The sequence below is a fragment of the Microtus oregoni genome, unplaced genomic scaffold (assembly GCF_018167655.1).
Source record: "Microtus oregoni isolate MIOR12 unplaced genomic scaffold, Mior012 000046F_ref0000063, whole genome shotgun sequence".
Classification (NCBI taxonomy): Eukaryota; Metazoa; Chordata; class Mammalia; order Rodentia; family Cricetidae; genus Microtus; species Microtus oregoni.
In genome coordinates this window covers 10,960,799-10,980,524 of record NW_024543220.1, presented here as the reverse complement: position 1 = coordinate 10,980,524, position 19,726 = coordinate 10,960,799, and the positions used below count along the sequence as shown (strand labels likewise).

The window sequence follows — 19,726 nt, the reverse complement described above, 5'->3', positions numbered from 1 at the left end:
TAAGTATAGTAGGATGCAGAGAGGGTGCGGCCGGCCCCCCAACATATTTCAGAGAGTCAGAGAGGGAGACACGAAAAACACCCAAATCTCTGCTTGCCCAGTGCCAAGAGAAGGGTCAGAATTTTCCAAGCGTTGGGAGGGGAAACAGGAGAGCTCACATGGTGACAGGAGAGGGGGAGGGGAGGGCCTGGGAAAGGAACTGTGGGGCATGGTCTCCGAGGGTCACACCTCTCTTCTAGACCAACCTCAGCAGCCTTTCTGCAGAAGCCAGTATGGTTTCTGTACGTTTTCCTGCTGCAGAGACCCTCTCCCCCCATCACCTATGTGAGTGTGAAGTAGGATCCAGTTGCATGAAGAGACTGGTCAACTAGAGGGCCCAGGGGTGTGAGGAAGCAAGCGGGAAGTACATACCCTCCGCCCCCCACTTACAGAGCAGCCGCTTGTGCCGTTCCCACTACAGCTCAGTTCTCCGACTCAGCTGCCCTCTCCGCCAGTGTAATCCACTTTCTTAGGCATCCCCCAGGGGCCAGGTATGCAGCAACCCTGAGGGGCCCACACATCGGAAAAAATGCTGCCTTATTTGTGTTGATATGAGGGTTCATGTACAGGTGCACCCGTATCTGTGTCTGCAGACAAATGCAGGGGCTGTATTTGCCTATGCCGTGTATTTGTGTGTGTGCGCGCACACATGCACCCCACAGTTGGCGCAGGGGTGATTTTCTGTCTCGGCACAGAGTGACAGGCAGGCCAGAGCCCCTTCCCACCAAGGGCTTTGCTGTCAAGGAAGGGCAGCCCTGCCTCATGGCCTTCTGCCAGGAGCAGGCACTTCCCATGGAAAGAACCTCTCCCTGGCTCTCTTGTCTCCTTATTTTATTTTACTCCTTGAGATGGGGTCTTACAGAACCTAGGCTATTCTTAAATTTTCTATGTAGCGGAGCCAGGCCCTGGCCTGTTGGTCCTTCTGCCTCGACCTCCCAAGTACTGAGATTTCAGACATGGGCCGCCACACCTGGTTTATGTGATTTTGGGGATCAAACTTAGAGCTGTGCTAGGTGGGCACCCCACCAACGGAGCGGCCCCTTTCTGTCTCTCAATACCAGTCAGGGAGCGTTGTGTCTGGTGGCCCTGAAGCTAGGAAATGTGTCTGTCGGGAGAGAGGTGTTACAGCCCTTCCTTCCTGGCCGGTCAACATTCCCAGTGCTCAGGCTGCCCTGCTCTTCTGGCCTCTCTGCTCTAGACGCTGGGCACCTGCCAGCATCGCTCAACTTTCTCAGCAGTTGGAACCCACCCTGCTCCGTCCTGCTCCCTGCTCACCTCTTCCTGCTCTCTGCCTCATTCTTTCTTCTCAAATTGTCTCTCCACTTGTAGGGAGCCCACAGCCACATCCAGATAAAGACCCGGATGAAGAAACTAGGAACCCTGAGTCTAAACCCTACCCCCTCCTGATCCAAACCCTACCCCCTCCTGAGTCCAAACCCTACCCCCTCCTGATCCAAACCCTACCCCCTCCTGATCCAAACCCTACCCCCTCCTGATCCAAACCCTACCCCCTCCTGATCCAAACCCTACCCCCTCCTGAGTCCAAACCCTACCCCCTCCTGATCCAAACCCTACCCCCTCAGTTTGGGTTTTTCTGTTTCCACAGGAAGTGCTCAGAGGCGGAACATTTGCCTAGAAATGCAAAACTCCGGGTTTATTAATAAAAATTAATAAAAATGTAGGTGGACGAGTACACAAACATCTTCAAGGGCCAGCAAGATGCTCCGCAGGCAAAGGCTCTTGCCGCCAGACCCGATGATGTGAGCTCAGTTCCTGGAGCCCTTGTGGTGAATGGGGAGAAGGGACTCCCAGAACTTGTCCTTCCAGGGCCAGGCCTCATTGAGACTGTGACATGTCAGGTCCACACGTGAAATAAAATGTGAAAAATGAGACTTTCTCCTACCCACTTCCGTCTGCAGCTCACAGAGAACCGCCGGCCTCCGCCTCCCAAGGGCTGGGGTCTCAGGTGTGGCCCACCGCGCCCACTCAGACTTCCTTAGAGATTCCCAGCACCTTCTTCTCTGGCCTTGTTCCATTAGGAGCCATCCACAGGATCCCACTTTGTTTTGGTTTTTCTTTGTTTTTGTTTTTGTTTTGTTTTTATTTTTCAAGACAGGGTTTCTCTGTGTAACAGTCCTAGCTGTCCAGGAACTAGTTCTTGTAGAGCAGGCTGGCCTTTAAGTCCTCAGGAATTTTTATTCCACAGTGTGAATAAGCCACAGTTAATTCAATAAGAGCTGATAGATGCTTTGGTGGTTCCCCTGGGGGCTGTGGTGTCTGGTTCTGCCATGTTGTATTTGGTGGTTCCCCCTGGGGCTGTTGTGTCTGGTTCTAACTTGTTGTATTTGGTGGTTCCCTTCGGGGCTGTGGTGTCCAGTTCTAATGTGTTGTTGTATTTGGTGGTTCTCCTCTGGGCTGCTGTGTCTGGTTCTGCTGTGTTGTTGTATTTGGTGGTTCCCCTCAGGGCTGTGGTGTCAGGTTCTGCCATGTTGTTATGTTCCTAGGAGTCACTGTGGGCTCAGCAGCTCTGTATATGTTCAGTTTTATTGCACAGTGTATGTTCTGCCTGTTTTCCAAAATGCTTGTGCCGTCCAGTCCTCTCCTCCTGGTCGTTGACTCTTCAGCACAGCTACTGTTCCTACTAGACTTCCAGGCCCAGACACTGTCCGTGGTCCTAGCCCTGACCTTGGTCCAGCCTTAGAGCTCGTCCTGGGCTTACACTGAATTTTACTGTCATTATTAAAGTCAATAAATGCTTACCGAGGACATTGGCTGTGCTGAATGCAAGACAGAGCAGCCAGTAAAACAAAGAGAGAAATGGTAGCACCCTCTGTCATCTCGAGCTTGAGAGTCCTTTTTATACAAGCTCACAAACCATCATAAACAGTACAAGCAAGAACTGCAAGGATATCATGATGGGGCCTCAGCCTCTCTGGGTGACGTGGGCTGGAGACCTGAAGCCTGGAGTGAGGAGCAAGCCTGCTCCACAGAGGGGCGACTGTGGATACAGAGGTTTAGCACGCTCCACAGAGGGGCCACTGTGGATACTGAGGTTTAGCATGCTCCACAGAGGGGCCACTGTGGATACAGAGGTTTAGCATGCTCCACAGAGGGGCGACTGTGGATACAGAGGTTTAGCATGCTCCACAGAGGGGCCACTGTGGATACAGAGGTTTAGCATGCTCCACAGAGGGGCGACTGTGGATACAGAGGTTTAGCATGCTCCACAGAGGGGCGACTGTGGATACAGAGGTTTAGCATGCTCCACAGAGGGGCGACTGTGGATACAGAGGTTTAGCATGCTCCACAGAGGGGCCACTGTGGATACAGAGGTTTAGTGAGGAGCAGGGAGACTAAAGTACATAATGAAGAACAGTGGAGGGTGTACGGTGAGGTGACTCAGTGGGTCAAGGTGCCTGCTGCCAAGCCAGATGACCTGAGTTCAATTCCCAGCTCCCCACGGTGGAAGGAGCCATGGGTGGAATATTGGACATCACAGACTGTTTCAAAATGGAAGACGCAACTAACTTAAATTGATTTTTGTTGTTGTTGTTTTTCAAGACAGGGTTTCTCTGTAGCTTTGAAACCTGTCCTGGAACTAGCTCTTGTAGACCAGGCTGGCCCCTAACTCACAGAGATCCGCCTGCTTCTACCTCCCAAGTGCTGGGATTAAAAGTATGCGCCACCACTGCTTTATTATTGATTTTGAGAGATGTTGAGGAAGATGAAGACAGACATCCCTTAGATTTGGTGGGAGACCACAGGGGGTGTTGGTTAGAGATCGTGACTACGGTGGGGAAGCCAGTTGGAGTGGATTGAGGCGTGTGTGCGGAATAGGGAAACAGGGCTGGAAAATGTAGTTAAGTGTGGTGGCTGGAGGCCTGCGATGTGGGGCAAGGATTTGTTTTTAATCACAGGGTATAATTCTCAGACCCTGACACACAGGTCCTACGTGTAGAGTTCAGTGAGCTGTACATACATCTGTTTATCCCAGTGCAGATGAAGGTACAGGACGTCCCAGGAATCGCCCCGTGCCTCCTCCAGTCTGTAGTAGCCCCAAGTGTAATCATGTCCTGTCTCCTAAGAGCACAGTTTAGCTCCGCCTGTTCATAGGCCTCCCATAAATAATAGCACTTAGGACATTGTCTTTCTGCATCTGCTTGGCACATGCATGAAATTCATTCATGTCATGTGTAGCAAAGACAAAGGAAGGTTTTCTTGTTGCATAATATTCTGTTCTGTCTCTCCCTCTTCTGTCATTTATCCAGTTCAATTGCTTTTCAGTTAATGTAAACAAAGCCGTTAACAGCCAGTGGTGTGTGGTGGTGTGAGCCTGTTATCCCAAAATTTGAGAGACTGAGGCAGGAGGATCAAACGTCTGGGATCCTTTATAAAAATGACAACAGTTTAGGCAAAGAAACAGAACAAAACCAAAAAACACTCAGTGGTTAGAAACAATGGTTGTTGTTGGTTTTTGTTTTGTTTTGTTTTTTGCTTGTTATTTTTTTTTTTTTTGAGACAGGGTTTCCCTCTGTAGCTTTGGAGCCTATCCTAGAGTTCTAGCAATTTTGCTCTGTAGACCAGGCTGGAGCCTGTACTAGAATTTGCTCTGTAGACCAGGTTGAACTCAAACTCACAGAGATCCACCTGTTTATGCCTCCCGAGTGCTGGTGTTAAAGGCGTGCCCCACCACCACCTGGTTATAATGACTGCTCTTACAGAGGACCCAGGTTTATTTGTTTGTAGTTAAAATTTCAGATTTAGTTTTCAGTTGTGTGTGTGTGTGTGTGTGCACATGAATGCAGTTGCCCAGAGTTCAGAAGAGAGCATCTGACCCCTAGAGCTGGAGTTACAGGCGGTTGTGAGCTGCCCAACACAGATGCTGGGAACTTAATTCAGATTCTCTGCAAGAGTAGCACACACTCTTAAATGGTGTACACGTGAGTATGTTTGTGTGCGTGCACACACATGTGGAGGCCAGCGTTCCACATTGCCCCATCTCCTCAGCGCTGCGCTTACAGGCACGCGCCGTAGCGCCTTCTCTCTCTCTCTCTCTCTCTCTCTCTCTCTCTCGCCTTCATGTTTGCCTCACTTGCTTCTCCCAGTCTGTGAATTGTCTTATTTTCTTACTGATGTCATTCGATGACCAGATGTTTTCAATTCTTGAGTGAGACACACGAGTCCGTGGTGGAGCCTCTGCCCGGCATGTTCCATTCTCAGCACGGAGGACACAAGTCAGGGAGTGAAGTTATCACTTCCAGCAAGGCCCACTGTGTTCATTCTTCTGTGGTTAGGTTTTGTGTGCCTCACTTAAGCAATTTTCACTTACTCCAATCGTAAAGATCTCTTCCCATGTTTTCTTCTACGTTGCTATGGGAACCTTTGCTTTCCCTCTTGTATTTAGGACTGTGATCCCTGCCACAGCAGTTTCTATATTTGGATATAAGGTGGGGACCAATTCTTCCTATTTTCCCTGTATGGTTCTTTAACTGATGCAACATTATTTATTTATTTATTTATTTGATTTAGTTATTATTTATCTTCGTATGTACTAGTGTTTTGACTCCTTGTCTGTGAACCAGTTGTGTGCAGTGCCTGTAGAGGCCAGAAGAGGGCATCAGACCCCCTAGAACTGGAGTTAGAGAGGGTTGTGAGCCACCATGTGGGTGCTGGGAACTGAACCCAGCCCAGGTACTCTGCAAGAGTGATAAGTGCTCTTAAGCCCCACCCATCTCTCCAGTCCCACCCTTTCTCTTTTTAATTGCCATAGTATCTTAGTTATTCATTAATGACCACATACACATGGGTCTTTTCCGGAGTCCTACTCCACCTGTGCGCCCTGGCATTTTTGTAAATCTTGATATTTGACAGTTCTGAGGAAGATATTAAATTGGAGATATTTGAGCTCATTAAAAAAATTAAGAGGCATTACTTTTGAGACTTTTTTCCTCCTACTGGGTTGCCTTGTCCAGCCTTGATATGAGGGTTTAGTCATATTGCAACTTGTTATGTTGTGTTCAACTGATATCCCTAGGAGACCTGTTCTTTTCTGAAGGACAATGGAGGAGGGATGGCTCTGGGGCAGAGGGGAGGTGGTGAGGAGGGAACTGGGAGGAGTGGGGGGAGGGGAGCTACCATCAGAATGTAATGTATGAGAGAAGAATAAAAAAAAATTAAAAGATGAGCGGGCGTGGTGGCGCACACCTTTAATCCCAGCACTTGAGGGACAGGCATGTGGATCTCTGTGAGTCTGAGGCCAGCCTGGCCTACAGACCTAGTTCCAGAACAGCCAGGACTGTTACATAGAGAAACGCTGTCTCAAAAAAAACAAAATGTAACAAACAAATTAGTAGGCTGGCTGGAGAGATGACTTAGTGGGTAAAGATGCTGCCCGCCAAGCCTGAGGAACAAGTGAGATCCCAGGGGTGCCCGAAAGTAATTCTTTGACCTCCACAGGCATTCTGTGGTATGCCCAGCTCCCCATCATAAACAAACAAATAAACCTATTTCTTTTTAAAGGCTAACGGGAAGGATTTAATGGAGAGCGAAGGACTATAACTCAATGGGGAGCCAAGCAGAGTAGCGTCTGCTGCTCATGCTGGCACAGACAGGAGGAGCAAGTGTTCAGGCCATCCTTGGCTACACAGTGAATTTGAGGCTAGCCTGAGCTACAGGAGAACTGCGTTGAAAAAGGAGGAGGAGGGCAAAGAGGGGAGGAAGAGAAAGAGGAAGAAAAAGAAGAGGGAAACAAGGAGCTGAAGAAGCCTTGCACCTGTGCCCGCACCTGTGCACGCACCTGTGCCCGCACCTGTGCCGGTCTGTCAGACAGTGGGCACTGGGGGGCTGGCTCCAGGTGCTTGGGGAGGCCTTGGCCTCATCTGCGAGACTCCCTCGGCACAGGTGTGTGGGCTGAAGTTTTTATCCGACCAGTTTTCCTGCCAAGTACATGCAGCCGAGCCAGGACAGGTGAGGTCTCTGTTCTCATGGACCTCCCTTTTAGTGGTGGGAGACAGGTTAAAAACAAAACACAAAACCCACACAGATGTCTAGGCCACACTAAATGCTACCCTGAGGAGTGTGAGCAGGCCATTGTGATGGGGGGGGGGGGACGACAAGCTGCTCTGCCCAACATAAGGATGGCCGGAGTTATGCCCTTTAAAGGCACAACTGTAAGAGGCCAGCTGTGGGGCCAAGGAAAGAGCATTCTAGACAGAGAAACATACAGAAGACACAAGACCAGCTTGTGGAACAAACAGAAACCGGTTAAGCAGGGAAGACAGAGTGGCCAAATGACTTAGAAAGTCTCGGACCAGATCTGCCCAGAGAGGCTACCCTTGAGGCTCAGATTCTCATCCGCCGGAGCTGAGTTTGTTACTAGTCCGGCTCTGTTGATGCGCCGGTGACTGCCTCCAAGCTGAGTCAGTTCTCACACTTGCCCTCTCTCTCTTCAGCTTCCTGAATGATGCCAGCTCGATGCGCCCTAACGACTGTTCTTGCTCTCCTGGTGCTGCTGGGCAGAGCCGGAGCAGGCCCTTTCTCTCCTCGGTCCAATGTGACCCTCCTGGCCCCACGGCCCCCTCCCCAGCCAGGGGGCCCTTCTTCTCAGCTGTATGAGCACACTGTGGAAGGAGGGGAGAAGCAGGTGGTATTCACCCACCGCATTAACCTGCCCACTTCGGCTGGCTGTGGCTGTCCCCCGGGCACTGAACCCCCGGTGCCTGCTTCTGAGGTGCAGGCCCTGAAGGTCCGGCTGGAGATCCTGGAGGAGCTGGTGAAGGGGCTCAAGGAACAATGCTCAGGAGGGTGCTGTCCCACGGCTGCTCAGGCTGGCACGGGTGAGCCCTGATGGGGGCGGGGCACAGAGGGAGGGAGACGAAGATCAGGATGGGAGAGGTGCCTAGGGTACGAAGGAGAAAATGTGGCACTTCCTGCTCCTTAGGGGTGACGTGTGCACTGAAGGTTATAACGTGGAGAGTCGACCCAAACACTCCCAAGAGGGCATCTACGCTAAGCAACTAGGAGCTAAAATGGCCTTCTGAAGCTACCGGCCATCTGCTAATACGAGCTGGGTCTCCCCTTCTCCTTCCCGCACCAGGCCAGACCGACGTGCGCAGCCTCTGCAGCCTCCACGGTGTCTTCGACCTGAGCCGCTGCGCCTGCTCCTGCGAGCCTGGCTGGGGTGGACCCACCTGCTCAGACCCCACCGACGTTAGGACGCCCACCTCGTCCCCGCCCTCAGCCTCCAAGACCTGTCCGGACGACTGCAACGACCAGGGTCGCTGCGTCCGAGGCCGCTGCGTGTGCTTCCCCGGCTACAGCGGCCCCAGTTGTGGCTGGCCCTCTTGCCCAGGAGATTGCCAGGGGCGCGGGCGCTGTGTGCAGGGTGTGTGTGTGTGTCGCCCTGGCTTCTCGGGCCCCGACTGCAGCCAGCGTTCCTGCCCTCGCAACTGCAACCAGAGAGGACGCTGCGAGGAAGGGCGCTGCGTGTGTGACCCCGGTTACTCTGGTGAGGACTGTGGGGTGCGAAGCTGTCCCCGGGACTGCAACCAGAAGGGTCGATGCGAGAACGGACGCTGCATTTGCAACCCCGGCTACTCTGGTGAGGATTGTGGGGTGCGGAACTGCCCTCGGGGCTGCAGCCAGAGGGGCCGCTGTGAGGACGGCCGCTGCGTGTGTGACCCCGGCTACAGCGGTGAAGACTGCGGCATGCGGAGCTGCCCATGGGACTGCGGCGAGGGAGGGCGCTGCGTGGACGGTCGCTGCGTGTGCTGGCCCGGGTACTCTGGCAAAGACTGCAGCACGCGGACGTGCCCGCGTGACTGCCATGGCCGTGGCCGCTGCGAGGACGGGGAATGCATCTGTGATGCGGGCTACAGCGGCGACGACTGCGGTGTGCGGAGCTGCCCCGGGGACTGCAACCAAAGGGGCCACTGCGAGGACGGCCGCTGCGTGTGCTGGCCCGGGTATACAGGGGCGGACTGCAGCGCGCGCGCCTGCCCGAGGGACTGCAGGGGCCGAGGGCGCTGCGAGGATGGCGTGTGCGTGTGCCACGCGGGCTACAGCGGCGAGGACTGCGGGGTGCGCAGCTGCCCCGGGGACTGTCGCGGCCGGGGAAGCTGCGAGAACGGCCGCTGCGTGTGCTGGCCCGGGTACACAGGCCGGGACTGCGGCACGCGCGCCTGCCCTGGTGACTGTCGCGGGCGCGGGCGCTGCGTGGACGGCCGCTGCGTGTGCAATGTGGGCTTCACTGGCGAGGACTGCGGGAGCCGTCGGTGCCCTGGGGACTGCCGCGGACATGGCCACTGCGAGGACGGTGTGTGTGTGTGCGACGTAGGCTACTCGGGTGACGACTGCAGCACACGCAGCTGTCCCGGCGGCTGCAGGGGCCATGGCAGGTGCCTGGACGGGTTCTGCGTGTGCGATGATGGCTACACGGGCGAGGACTGTGGCGTGAGACGGTGCCCGCGTGACTGCAGCCAGCAGGGCGTGTGCCAGGATGGCTTGTGCATGTGCCACGCGGGCTACGCGGGCGAAGACTGCAGCATCCGTACCTGCCCGGCCGACTGCCACCGGCGCGGCCGCTGTGAGAATGGGCGCTGTGTGTGCGACCCAGGCTACACCGGCCCCGCCTGCGCCACTCGCACCTGCCCAGCTGATTGTCGTGGCCGTGGGCGCTGTGTGCAGGGAGTGTGCCTGTGCTACGCCGGCTACAGTGGTGAGGACTGTGGGCAAGAGGAGCCTCCTGCCAGCGCCTGCCCCGGGGGCTGTGGCCCACGGGAACTGTGCCGTGCAGGCCAATGTGTGTGTGTCGAGGGCTTCCGAGGCCCAGACTGTGCCATCCAGACATGCCCAGGTGACTGTCGCGGCCGGGGAGAGTGTCTCCAGGGCAGATGCGTCTGTCAAGAAGGCTATGCTGGGGACGACTGTGGGGAAGGTGAGCCAGGTGCCTTCTCCCATACAGTGGGGAGGGTACAGGGATACTGGCAGCAGAAGCCTGAGGCTTAGGGGCCTAGAGGAAGAATGGAAGGACTTGTTCCTTGTAGATTGTGTGTGTGGGGGTATCAACCAGGAGGACCCCGTTCACTGGGGTAGTGGAACCATAAGCACACGCCAGTGGGAAGTCTGACCTTTAGCTCTCTGGACAGAGGGTTGTCTTTAAGGAGTTTTTAATGTACAGAACATGGGAGAAATTGACGGGCACCCAGGCCTCTTTTGGGCCTTTTCCAATGCTCCCAACCTGAGTTTGGGCAGTGGGAACCTAAGATGTGCCTCCCTGTGTGGGCTCAAGTGACTGGGGAGCCATGGCTCTGCCCCAGGCTAAGCAATTTCCTTATTCCACTCTGGACAGAGGTGCCAGCCATCCAGAACATGAGGATGCATCTCCTGGAGGAGACAACAGTCCGGACAGAGTGGACCCGGGCTCCTGGTCCTGTGGATGCCTATGAAATCCAGTTTATCCCCACGGTGAGGGGAAGCAAAGGGGGAGGCCGCTTAGGCAGAAGAGGGAGGGGGTGGGCTCACATGGGTGCAAGAAGTCACACTCATGAGACTCAGTGGCTGGTGTCCGAGTCTGCTCTAAATGCTTTCTTACCCTGCCCCAGCCTGGCACCAATCGATGCCTCAACATTGGCCCAGGGCAACAAGAATGCTAATGGTGAGATCCCTACTCCTGGCTGCTCAGTGCACAGCGGCCCTTACTGCTAGTCTTTGCTGCTGATTCCAAGTCGGCCCCATTCTGCACACACCCATTTGCCCTTGGCTGGGCACCAGCGTCTGGGGTACATGTGGTCTTCCTGAGTCCTGTGCCCAGTTGTCACCTCACTCGGAGGCAACCCTCAGCCTCATCTGTCCTCCCCCAATGCTGTGTTTTCAGATTCTTCAATTTTCTGTACCTCCTGCCTTCTTGTACATGCTTCCCAATGGGGAGTCGCACTGCCGTCTCTGGACCCACTGACATTTTCTCAGAGTGATCCAATGGGGAGACGCACTGCCGTCTCTGAACCCACTGACATTTTCTCAGAGTGATCCAATGGGGAGACGCACTGCCGTCTCTGGACCCACTGACATTTTCTCAGAGTTGCCACATACAAACTGCAGCCATACAAACTGTGAGGTGGTTTCTGATGGTGTTTCTTTAAGTATCTTTTTATTGCAACTCTCACAGAGGCCCAGAGAAAAACCTTCAGATAGCGTACATAAACACTCCAGGTTTAACCTCAGCACCTGGGAGGCAGAGGCAGGTGGATCTCTGTGAGTTTGAGGTCAATCTGGTCTTCAAAGCTAAGTTTCAAGACAGGCAAGGCTACACAAAGAAATCTATCTAGAAAATAAAACAAAAACAGGGAGGAAGGGAGGGAGGGGGGAGGGAGGGGAGAGGGAGGGAGAGGGAGGGAGGGAAGAGGGGGGAGAGGGAGGGAGGAAGGAAGGAAGGAAGGAAGGAAGAAAAGAAGGAAAAAGAGAAAGAAATTATAGATAAGCCAAGCAGAAAAGAAGAAAAGACGAGGGCAGCCTTCTCTGCCTACCCGTCAGTCTATATATAGGCTTGCCTTAGGCTCTGCTCAATGTTATCTTTATTGGTTTAGGCCAAGCTGTCTGGGCCGTGGCAATAATTCTGAGTCCATGAGTTTGTTTTCCCAGCTGCTGTCATCAGAACTTCAAGCATTCTTTCCCTGCCTCCAGCTTGTTCGTAAAACATTTGGGAGCATAGCAAGGACAAAGCTGGTGGCCCCTCCTTGGGGACCGCGACTTGGACTCAGGGTACAGGGACACTTATACTTCTCAGTCATCCGGCCTTTCCCACACCATCCCACAGATGCTGGGCAAGGCCGCACTTGCGTCCATCAGTCTGGTGGAGGGGGGCTCTAGACAAGCTCACTCCCTGGCCCTGCAGCCTCAGAAGGCAACGGGGAAGAGAGAGGTGGCAAGTGTTGGCTGTCATCCTCGCCCCAGGGCAGGTCTCACAGGAAGGTCTCCTGCAGCTGTATCCCTGCTTTGTGGCACAACCAAGGTAGCCCCCTCCTCCTCTCTGACAACCAAGAATGCCCCTTCTCTCTGACAACTAAGATAGCCCCCCTTCTCCTCTGACAACCAGGAGACCCCTCTCCCTTCTGACAACCAAGATAGCCCCCCTTCTTCTCTCTGAATTTTTAATATAAAAATAATTTAATCAGAAGACAAGAATTTGGCAAGTGGAGAAGAGGAAAAATGATAGTTGGCCGCCTAACAGTAAAACAACCGCGCTAACATTTTACGAAGTGTCTCTCCCAGTCCGTGCGTGTACAGTATTTACATAGCTCTAATCTGGAGGGTGGGACTTTAGGAGGAATTTTCCTATGAACCTTTAGGGTAGGGAGAAATAAAATAAACAGTCAAGATAAGAGAGGGCTTCAGGCAATGTTGTCTCCTGCTCCTAACACACACAGCCCATTTTGGGTGTTGTCAAGGGGTGCGGCCTTCGCTCAGCCTTTGCTCTCTCTGTGCGGGGTGGCATAAGCTGGTCTGCACCAAGCCTGGCTCTCAGTCCTTCATCTCTTCTCTGGGCATGGGACCCTTCCAGGTCCTTGTGAGGCTGCAAGTGAAGGAGGTCCCTTAAACCAGTCCTAACCAGACACGTGGTCCACACTCAGCCTCAGACCTGCTGTATTTGCTTTTCTTGTGGTGACTCTTGGGCCTGAACCTTTTGCCCTGGCCATGCTCTGGCCATCAGCTGACGTGGAGCCTATTCTGCAGTTTGCTGGCACCCCTCCGTCTTCCTCGCAGCCTGTTCCTGGCAGCTCCCCACCCCGAAACACTTCTCTCTCTGAACCTGACTGCTATTCCCAGCCAAGTGCATGCTCCAGCTCCCCTCCTGTGTATGTGGACTGTCACCGTGATCAGTGGCTCTCAAAGTGTGTTCAGTGTTCCAGGACCTGGGTGTCAGTGTCACCAGGGAGCTGGCTGACATGCTGCCCCATGAGTTGCTGCCTCCACCTCAGGTTCTGAGGGAGAGGTGTGGAAGTGTAGAGGTGCCAAGAACTCACTGGGACAAAGGTTCTAGTCCATGCTCATGGTCTCAAGCCTCAGGACTGTCCCCAGGACTGTCCCCTTTCTTCTACAAGATGGGAGGGAGTATGACCCGAGGAGCCTGAACCCTAATCAGAGCCTTTGGGTGTCCTCTGCAGCCTGGAAACAGCCGTGTCAGGCGCTCACTGGGACAGACCTGGACCTCGGAAGACATGGAGTAAAAGGGGAGAAGGGAGCTAGGTCCTTTCTGGGGGTCATCCAAGCGAGGCTTTCCCTGTGGGACCCCCGAGGCTGATACTGAGCATCAAGTTAAGCAGTCACCACGAACAATCAGCGGAGCCAAGTTTTGCCAGGAAGCAGTGGCAGCTGCCAACGCTTGGCCAGAGCCTGCCTCAGAGCTGCGGGATGGGGCTGGGCAGCGTGGGTGAGGCTGGCATGGGGACTTCCAGGGAGGGACCAAGAAATAGGTTGATCCAAAGAAAGAATTCAGGATGGGTTTGCTTTGATGAAAGATCTAGACTTTGGGCGTATACTAGAAGGAGAGACAGGATGGAGGTGGACTAGGGCGGGGCAGGTCCTGGGAGGTGTGTGGATGTCACACGTGTGGGTGAAGGCCACCCCAGGGCCCCTCAGTTGGAACTGTAGGAGCAGGACAGGATTCTCCATACTCAGGGGACCTAGAAAATAGTGACACAGCCCTGGTTCATCCCTCACCCGAAAATCCCCACGTGGCCGCTCATCTGGTTTTTAACTTTGGTATTTACTATGCTTTTCTGGTTTAGGACAGTACCTTTCAAATTTTCCAACCCCATTTGGCTGCATGGAGGTGTCCCTATCATGGCCAACATAGCAGAGCGGTACAGAGTGTCCCCGGCGGCTGTCCTGGCGAGGCAGCCCTGCACAGCATAGGACTGTTAGGGTGCTCACACATGTCCAGCCCCCCCACCCCCAGCAGCGGCGCTCTAGGAGCCCACAGGGCCACCCTATGTAACCTCATGACCTTAAACACACACTTAAAGGAGAGGATTTTATCCTTGTGGGTATTTACCACACATAGAGATTGGGGAGAGAGAGCTGCATTTGGCTACTAGGTTCTACCCAACCCCAGGACAGGGATGGCGTCTCCAACATGCAGCATGATGGCAGCCCTGAGGAAATGTGCTACTGGAACACTGAGCCTTTCTTTAGTGGTTGTGTAAGGTTGCCGAAGAGACAAGAAAATGTCTAAAGGGACACCCGGGCACACACAGGCAGCAAGCACTCCCCCCAGGGCCAGCTAAGCAGATCGGGGAAAGCAGAGGGGGCACAGGACATCCCCACTCCGCTTTGTCTGTTCTGAAAGAATGTGTGTGGGTAGCTGGGGTCGCCAGGGGAGCCAGAGGGAATCCTGGGTCTGGCAGATGAGCAGGGATTGTGCATGAGAGGGGAGCCAGGGGACACACCGCCTGCGCTCAAGCCTCTCGGCTTTCTTATATTTTTAAAGATTTATTGTCAGGCAGTGGTGGCACATGCTTTTAGTCACAGCACTCGGGAGGCAGAGGCAGGTGGATCTCTGTGAGTTCAAGGCCAGTCTGGTCTACAAAGTGAGTTCTAGGACAGCCAGGGATACACAGAGAAGCCTTGTCTAAAAGCAAAACAAAAAGGATGCATTTTGTTGATGTGCACGTATGTGTATACACATGTGTGTATGCACATGTGTGTGTGCAGGTGCTCAGGGAGGCCAGAAGAGGGCCACAGATTCTCTGGTGCTAGAGTTATGGGCATTTGTGAGCCGCCTCATGTGGGTGCTGGGAACTCAGCTCTGGTCTTCTGCAAAAGCAGCAAGTGCTTTCGATGGCTGCACTCTTTCTTCTGCCTCAGTTTCCCTTCTTTCTATCTTTATTGTTTAATTTTTGAGACAGAGTTTCTCTGTGTAGCCCTGGCTGTCCTGGAACTCACTCTGAAGTGACCTCAAACTCAGAGATCCATCTGCCTCTGCTTCCCAACTGAGATTAAAAGTGTGCGCCACCAGGCCTTGCTCAGCTGGGATTTCTTAAGAAGATGATTTTATGTTTACTTATGTGTCTGTGTGTGGGTATTGTGCACATGAATGCAGGGACCTGAGGCGGTCAGAGGTATTGGATCCCTTGGAGCTAGAGTTACAGATGGTTGTGAGCTGCCCCATGTGGGTGCTGAGAACTGGGTTTAGATCCTATGCGGGAACAGTAAGCCACCTCTCCAACCTTTCTGCTCTCCTGGTGCACACCCTATCAGGACATGGGCTTTCTGAGCCCAGTTTCCTCATTTGTCAAGTAGGATTGATAGAACCGTTTTCGTGGATGGTTAAGTGAACGGGTAGTCACAAACCACAGAGAAGAGTTGCTGGCCGGAGGGAGGCTCTAGGTGTCTTGTGGTTTCCATCCATGCTCCCCAGCCTGAGTGGGACCAAGTCCCATACAGTTTTATGTCGATGCCATTTGGGATTGTTAAAAAGAAGAGACTGGGGGCTGGAGAGATGGCTCAGAGGTTAAGAGCACTGGCTGTTCTTCCAGAGGTCCTGAGTTCAATTTCCAGCACCCACATATGGCTCACAACCATCTGCAATGAGATTTGGTGCCCTTTTCTGGCCTGCAGGCATACATGCAGACAGAACACTGTATACGTAATAAATAAACCTTAAAAAAAAAAAGAAGAAGATACGGGGAGCAAGGAAGAGAGCTCCACTCTGATGTGTCTGATACTCTCTTGCAGACTGAGGGGGCGAGTCCACCATTCACAGCTCGGGTGCCCAGCTCTGCCTCAGCCTATGACCAGAGAGGACTGGCCCCTGGTCAGGACTACCAAGTCACCGTCCGTGCTCTACGAGGGACCAGCTGGGGTCCTCCTGCCTCTAAGACCATCACTACCAGTGAGAGCTGGGGCTATGGGGGCAAGACATCTGGATTTGGCAGGCAGCTGGGAATCTGCTTGGGCTGGGGCTGCACCGGAGCAGAAGCAAGCGGATTCACTTCTGAGCCATCTTCTGTCTAACCCTGCTAGTGATCGATGGTCCTCAGGACCTCCGAGTGGTAGCCGTGACTCCGACCACTCTAGATCTCAGCTGGCTGCGTCCCCAGGCTGAGGTGGACCGATTTGTGGTGTCCTACGTCAGTGCCGGCAACCAAAGGGTGCGTCTGGAAGTTCCCCCTGAGGCAGACAGGACTCAGCTAACCGACCTGATGCCAGGCGTGGAGTATGTGGTGACTGTCACCGCAGAACGGGGCCGTGCAGTCAGCTACCCGGCTTCTATCAGGGCAAACACAGGTACGGCATTCCGAGTGTTAGGGAAGAGCCTAGTTTCCAAGGCTGGGAGCCCTCTCCTTGAGGACCCAGGCTGGAGGGTCACAGACGGCTGTGGCAATCCCAGCACCCCTGCTAGGTCCTGCTCTGTTCTAAAGGCTCCGGGTGCCTGGAGTCCTATAGGAAGCTTGCAGGTTAGACTGGGAGGGAAGCAGTGTGCAGATGCTGTGAACCCTTCAGGGTAGGGTGGCTTTTATCCTAACCTAGGTACATAGGCAGTGGACAATTTGATCTCGGGAGACTAGAGCGAAACAGGTCCTGCTGACTTTGGGACTGGGATTGCCTGGGGTTGGGTCTCATAACGTGGTTTTCCACCAACCCTCAAGGTCTCTTAACAGGTGCCCAGACGGATCGTTCATTTTCCTGGGACAAGGTGGCGCCCTCGGAGTCGCTCACATTTCCTACCCCCTTTCCCGCTCTCTCCACCAGATAAACGCCCCGCCTGCTGGCTTTTTTTCCTTCTAGGGCACCAACAGTGGCTGGCTTGGAGGGCAAAGGGATGCGTGGGGCTCAGGGACACTTAATTTCTCTTTCTAGGTGGGGCTGGACCTCAGGGAAGAGGCCTCGTGCTTGGTGGGTTAGCGGGATCTGTGGTGGTGAGGAGGAGCATGCGGTGGGGGAAGCTGACACTGACCTGATGTCCCCTCCCCCTTTCTCACTCGGCAGCACCAGGCCACTACGGTTACCCGGAGGTGCACCCCCCAAACCCGCCCCCCAGCCCCCGTCCCCGGCCTCCGCGGCCCTCCTGGCCCTTGCGGCCCACAGAGGGGATCGCGAAGGAGTGGCATCCCCGGCCAAGCCTGCCCCAACCTCCCCGACGGCCGTGGGGTAACCTGACGGCTGAATTGGGCCGCTTCCGCGGCACAGTACAGGACCTGGAGCGTCACCTGCGTGCCCACGGTTACCCATTGCGCGCCAACCAGACTTACGCGTCGGTGGCGCACCACATCCATGAGTTCTTGAAGCGCCACCAGACAGCGGGTGCCCCGGCACCCAAGCCCCATCACCCCCACCCCACCACTAGTCCCTCCCAAAGCACCAGGAACCGGGAATCGAACCAGGGAGATGTGAACCCAGCGTCCGATGATGCGCACCTGGTGACCACAGCGCGTCACCCGAAGCCCGAGGTGCTGGGCAGTGCAGCCGACGGCGCCTTGATCGTGTCCCTCGACGGGCTCCGGGGCCAGTTCGAGCGTGTGGTATTGCGCTGGCGACCACTGCCACCCGCCAAGGGCCGGAGCGGGGAGCTGACTGTGGATGGCTCAGAACGCACTGTCCGCTTACCCAACCTCAGACCTGGCACTACTTACCACGTGGAGGTCCATGGGGTGCGGGCAGGGCAGACCTCCAAATCCTACGCCTTCATCACCACCACAGGTAGTGTGGACTGGGACCCTGGACTGCCCAACCCCTGTCCAGCGTCACCTGCCTCCGAGGTTGCGGCCACTTCCTCCTCCCACTGTCTCACTGCTTAGGCTTCTGCCCCCACCATGCCCTTCCACCTCCTAGCCTACCTGGCCAGGCTGGAGGACACTGCCACAGAAAGCAGCCCTCCAGTGTCCCAAAAGCCCCATCCCAGGGTCCTGGCATTCTCCTAAGGGTTACTAAAGCCAAAGAAACCTGGTTTGTGGGGTTGCCTGGCTCGCACCTGGGCTCCCAAGCTCTTCCTCAATGCCTGTTCTTGCCAGGCAAATCCGGCATCTTGACATGGCAACGCGATGTTGTGTGCAAAGTTCATACCTTGCACTTGAAGTTTCTTTTTTTTTTATTGAAGAAACAAACAAACAAACTACCATCCATAATGCTTTTGGCAAGTTTATAGCCTTGTGTAGGGCAGCACTCACAGCTGACCTGCAGCTTGGACACCTCCAAGGCGAGCTGCGGAAGACTTGGGTGTTAGCAGAGATTTGCCCGGCAGTTTTTTTCAGTGGGTGGGACTGAAACCGGAGATTCCCACTTTGACTCACTGCGGTGAGGGCGCCTGAAGCCTGTGGTCTGTGGTTATTTCCCACAGTTTGGCTTTGACCCTGCAGGGCTGCAGAAGTGCTTGAGGGTGGCCTTGAAAGCCATCAGGCACGCGCGTGGTGTGTGCGTGAGTGGATGGCCGTGTGTGTGGTGTGAAACCACGGCTTCCTGAACTGCTTTCCCAGGCGTGGCTCCCCTCCAGCTGGTCTCTCCCACAGGACTGATACCTGACCCGGGGACAGGGGGCTTTGCGGCTGCAGGGTGGGGGTGGACCTCTTCTTCCTCCATAGGGCCCAGATGCCACCGGAACTGGACGTCCACCCTCACACCCTCTCTTTTCCCTTTCTGCCCACCACCTCTTTTCTTCCTAACATCACCGCCCCTTCCTTTCTTCCAGGCTTCTCACTGCAACACTAATGGAAGGCAGGACACCACCGGTGTGGGAGGCTCCTGGGCAGGGAGGGGCGGCAGGTTGTCATTGCCTGCCCTGAGCCAGGCCTGGCCGCTCCAGATAAGCACCATGGGGGAATCTGGAGGACTTGGCCAAGTGTGAGAAGAACCCAGACAGGGCTGGGGAGCAGCTGGGGAGGGGAGGGGAGCCGCCTAGCTCAGAGGCTGTGGGCACACTTGGGGACTAAAGGGTCCCTTCCTTCTCTCATACCCAACTCTCCTGTTTTTCTCACCCGCTCTGCCCCTTCCCAGGGTCCTTACCCTCTGGCCTCTTGGAGGCCACCGATGAGCCTCCTCCCTCGGGCCCCTCTACGACCCAAGGGGCCCAGGCCCCTATCCTGATCATGGAGCATCACCCGCTGGGAGAGTTGAAGGTGCTGGGCAGAGACAAGGCAGGGCGCCTCCGTGTGGCCTGGACTGCCCAGCCCGACACCTTTGCCCACTTCCAGCTGCGCGTGCAGGTGGCCGAGGGGCCCTGGGCATATGAAGAACTGCTACCAGGAGACGCCCACCAGGCTCTGGTGCCCCCGCCCCCTCCCGGAGCCCCTTACAAGCTGTTCCTCCATGGGATCACCCCTGGGGGCAAGCCCTCTGTTCCCATCACCTACCAAGGCATTATGGGTACATTCTGGACTGTGCTCAGAGCAGTGTCCTGAATCTGGGGGAGGAGCTGGGGCATCTCAAGGCTCTAGAGGTAGGAAGGATTTCAGGGGCCGGTGAAAGGCAGGTCTAACGGAGGATAAGAGAAAGCAGAAGGGAGAGAAAGGCTTGAGAGCTCACAGGGAAGGTGGCTAGGAAGAAAGTCAGAGGTGGGTGGTGACCCATCCAGGAGGTGACCCTGCTCAGGTACGCCTCACTTCCTGGTTACTCCTCTGCTCTGCCCCAGGGTCATAGAGTTCAACGTAGATGGAACTCCGTTCCAGCACTGCCCCTTAGCTGTACCTTCCCCTGG

The 19,726-nt window shown here is 54.9% G+C and overlaps 5 protein-coding genes across 9 annotated transcripts in view; all 5 read left to right on the top strand.

Annotated features, from left to right (window-relative positions):
• The window catches only part of LOC121435313 (H-2 class I histocompatibility antigen, Q10 alpha chain-like), a 731,224-nt gene that overhangs the window by 145,487 nt on the left and 566,011 nt on the right, over positions 1-19,726 (top strand). The gene's annotated exons all lie outside the window — the stretch shown is intronic.
• Positions 1-19,726, top strand: part of LOC121435272 (H-2 class I histocompatibility antigen, Q10 alpha chain-like) — a 708,503-nt gene that overhangs the window by 145,811 nt on the left and 542,966 nt on the right. The window lies entirely within an intron of this gene.
• The window catches only part of LOC121435270 (H-2 class I histocompatibility antigen, Q10 alpha chain-like), an 808,095-nt gene that overhangs the window by 271,061 nt on the left and 517,308 nt on the right, over positions 1-19,726 (top strand). The gene's annotated exons all lie outside the window — the stretch shown is intronic.
• Positions 1-19,726, top strand: part of LOC121435275 (H-2 class I histocompatibility antigen, Q10 alpha chain-like) — a 703,994-nt gene that overhangs the window by 166,960 nt on the left and 517,308 nt on the right. The gene's annotated exons all lie outside the window — the stretch shown is intronic.
• The window catches only part of Tnxb (tenascin XB), a 51,635-nt gene continuing 39,399 nt past the window's right edge, over positions 7,491-19,726 (top strand). For 2 of the 5 annotated variants that reach the window (XM_041634356.1, XM_041634355.1), the window contains exons 1-5: positions 7,491-7,874; positions 8,135-9,973; positions 10,388-10,503; positions 15,772-15,928; positions 16,060-16,323. In XM_041634356.1, the coding sequence (XP_041490290.1) occupies positions 7,499-7,874; positions 8,135-9,973; positions 10,388-10,503; positions 15,772-15,928; positions 16,060-16,323 (2,752 nt within the window). In that variant the 5' untranslated portion in view covers positions 7,491-7,498. Of the gene's footprint in view, positions 7,875-8,134; positions 9,974-10,387; positions 10,504-15,771; positions 15,929-16,059; positions 16,324-19,026; positions 19,396-19,726 lie in introns of those variants that run through there. The other 3 variants (XM_041634358.1, XM_041634357.1, XM_041634359.1) reach the window with 2 other exon arrangements.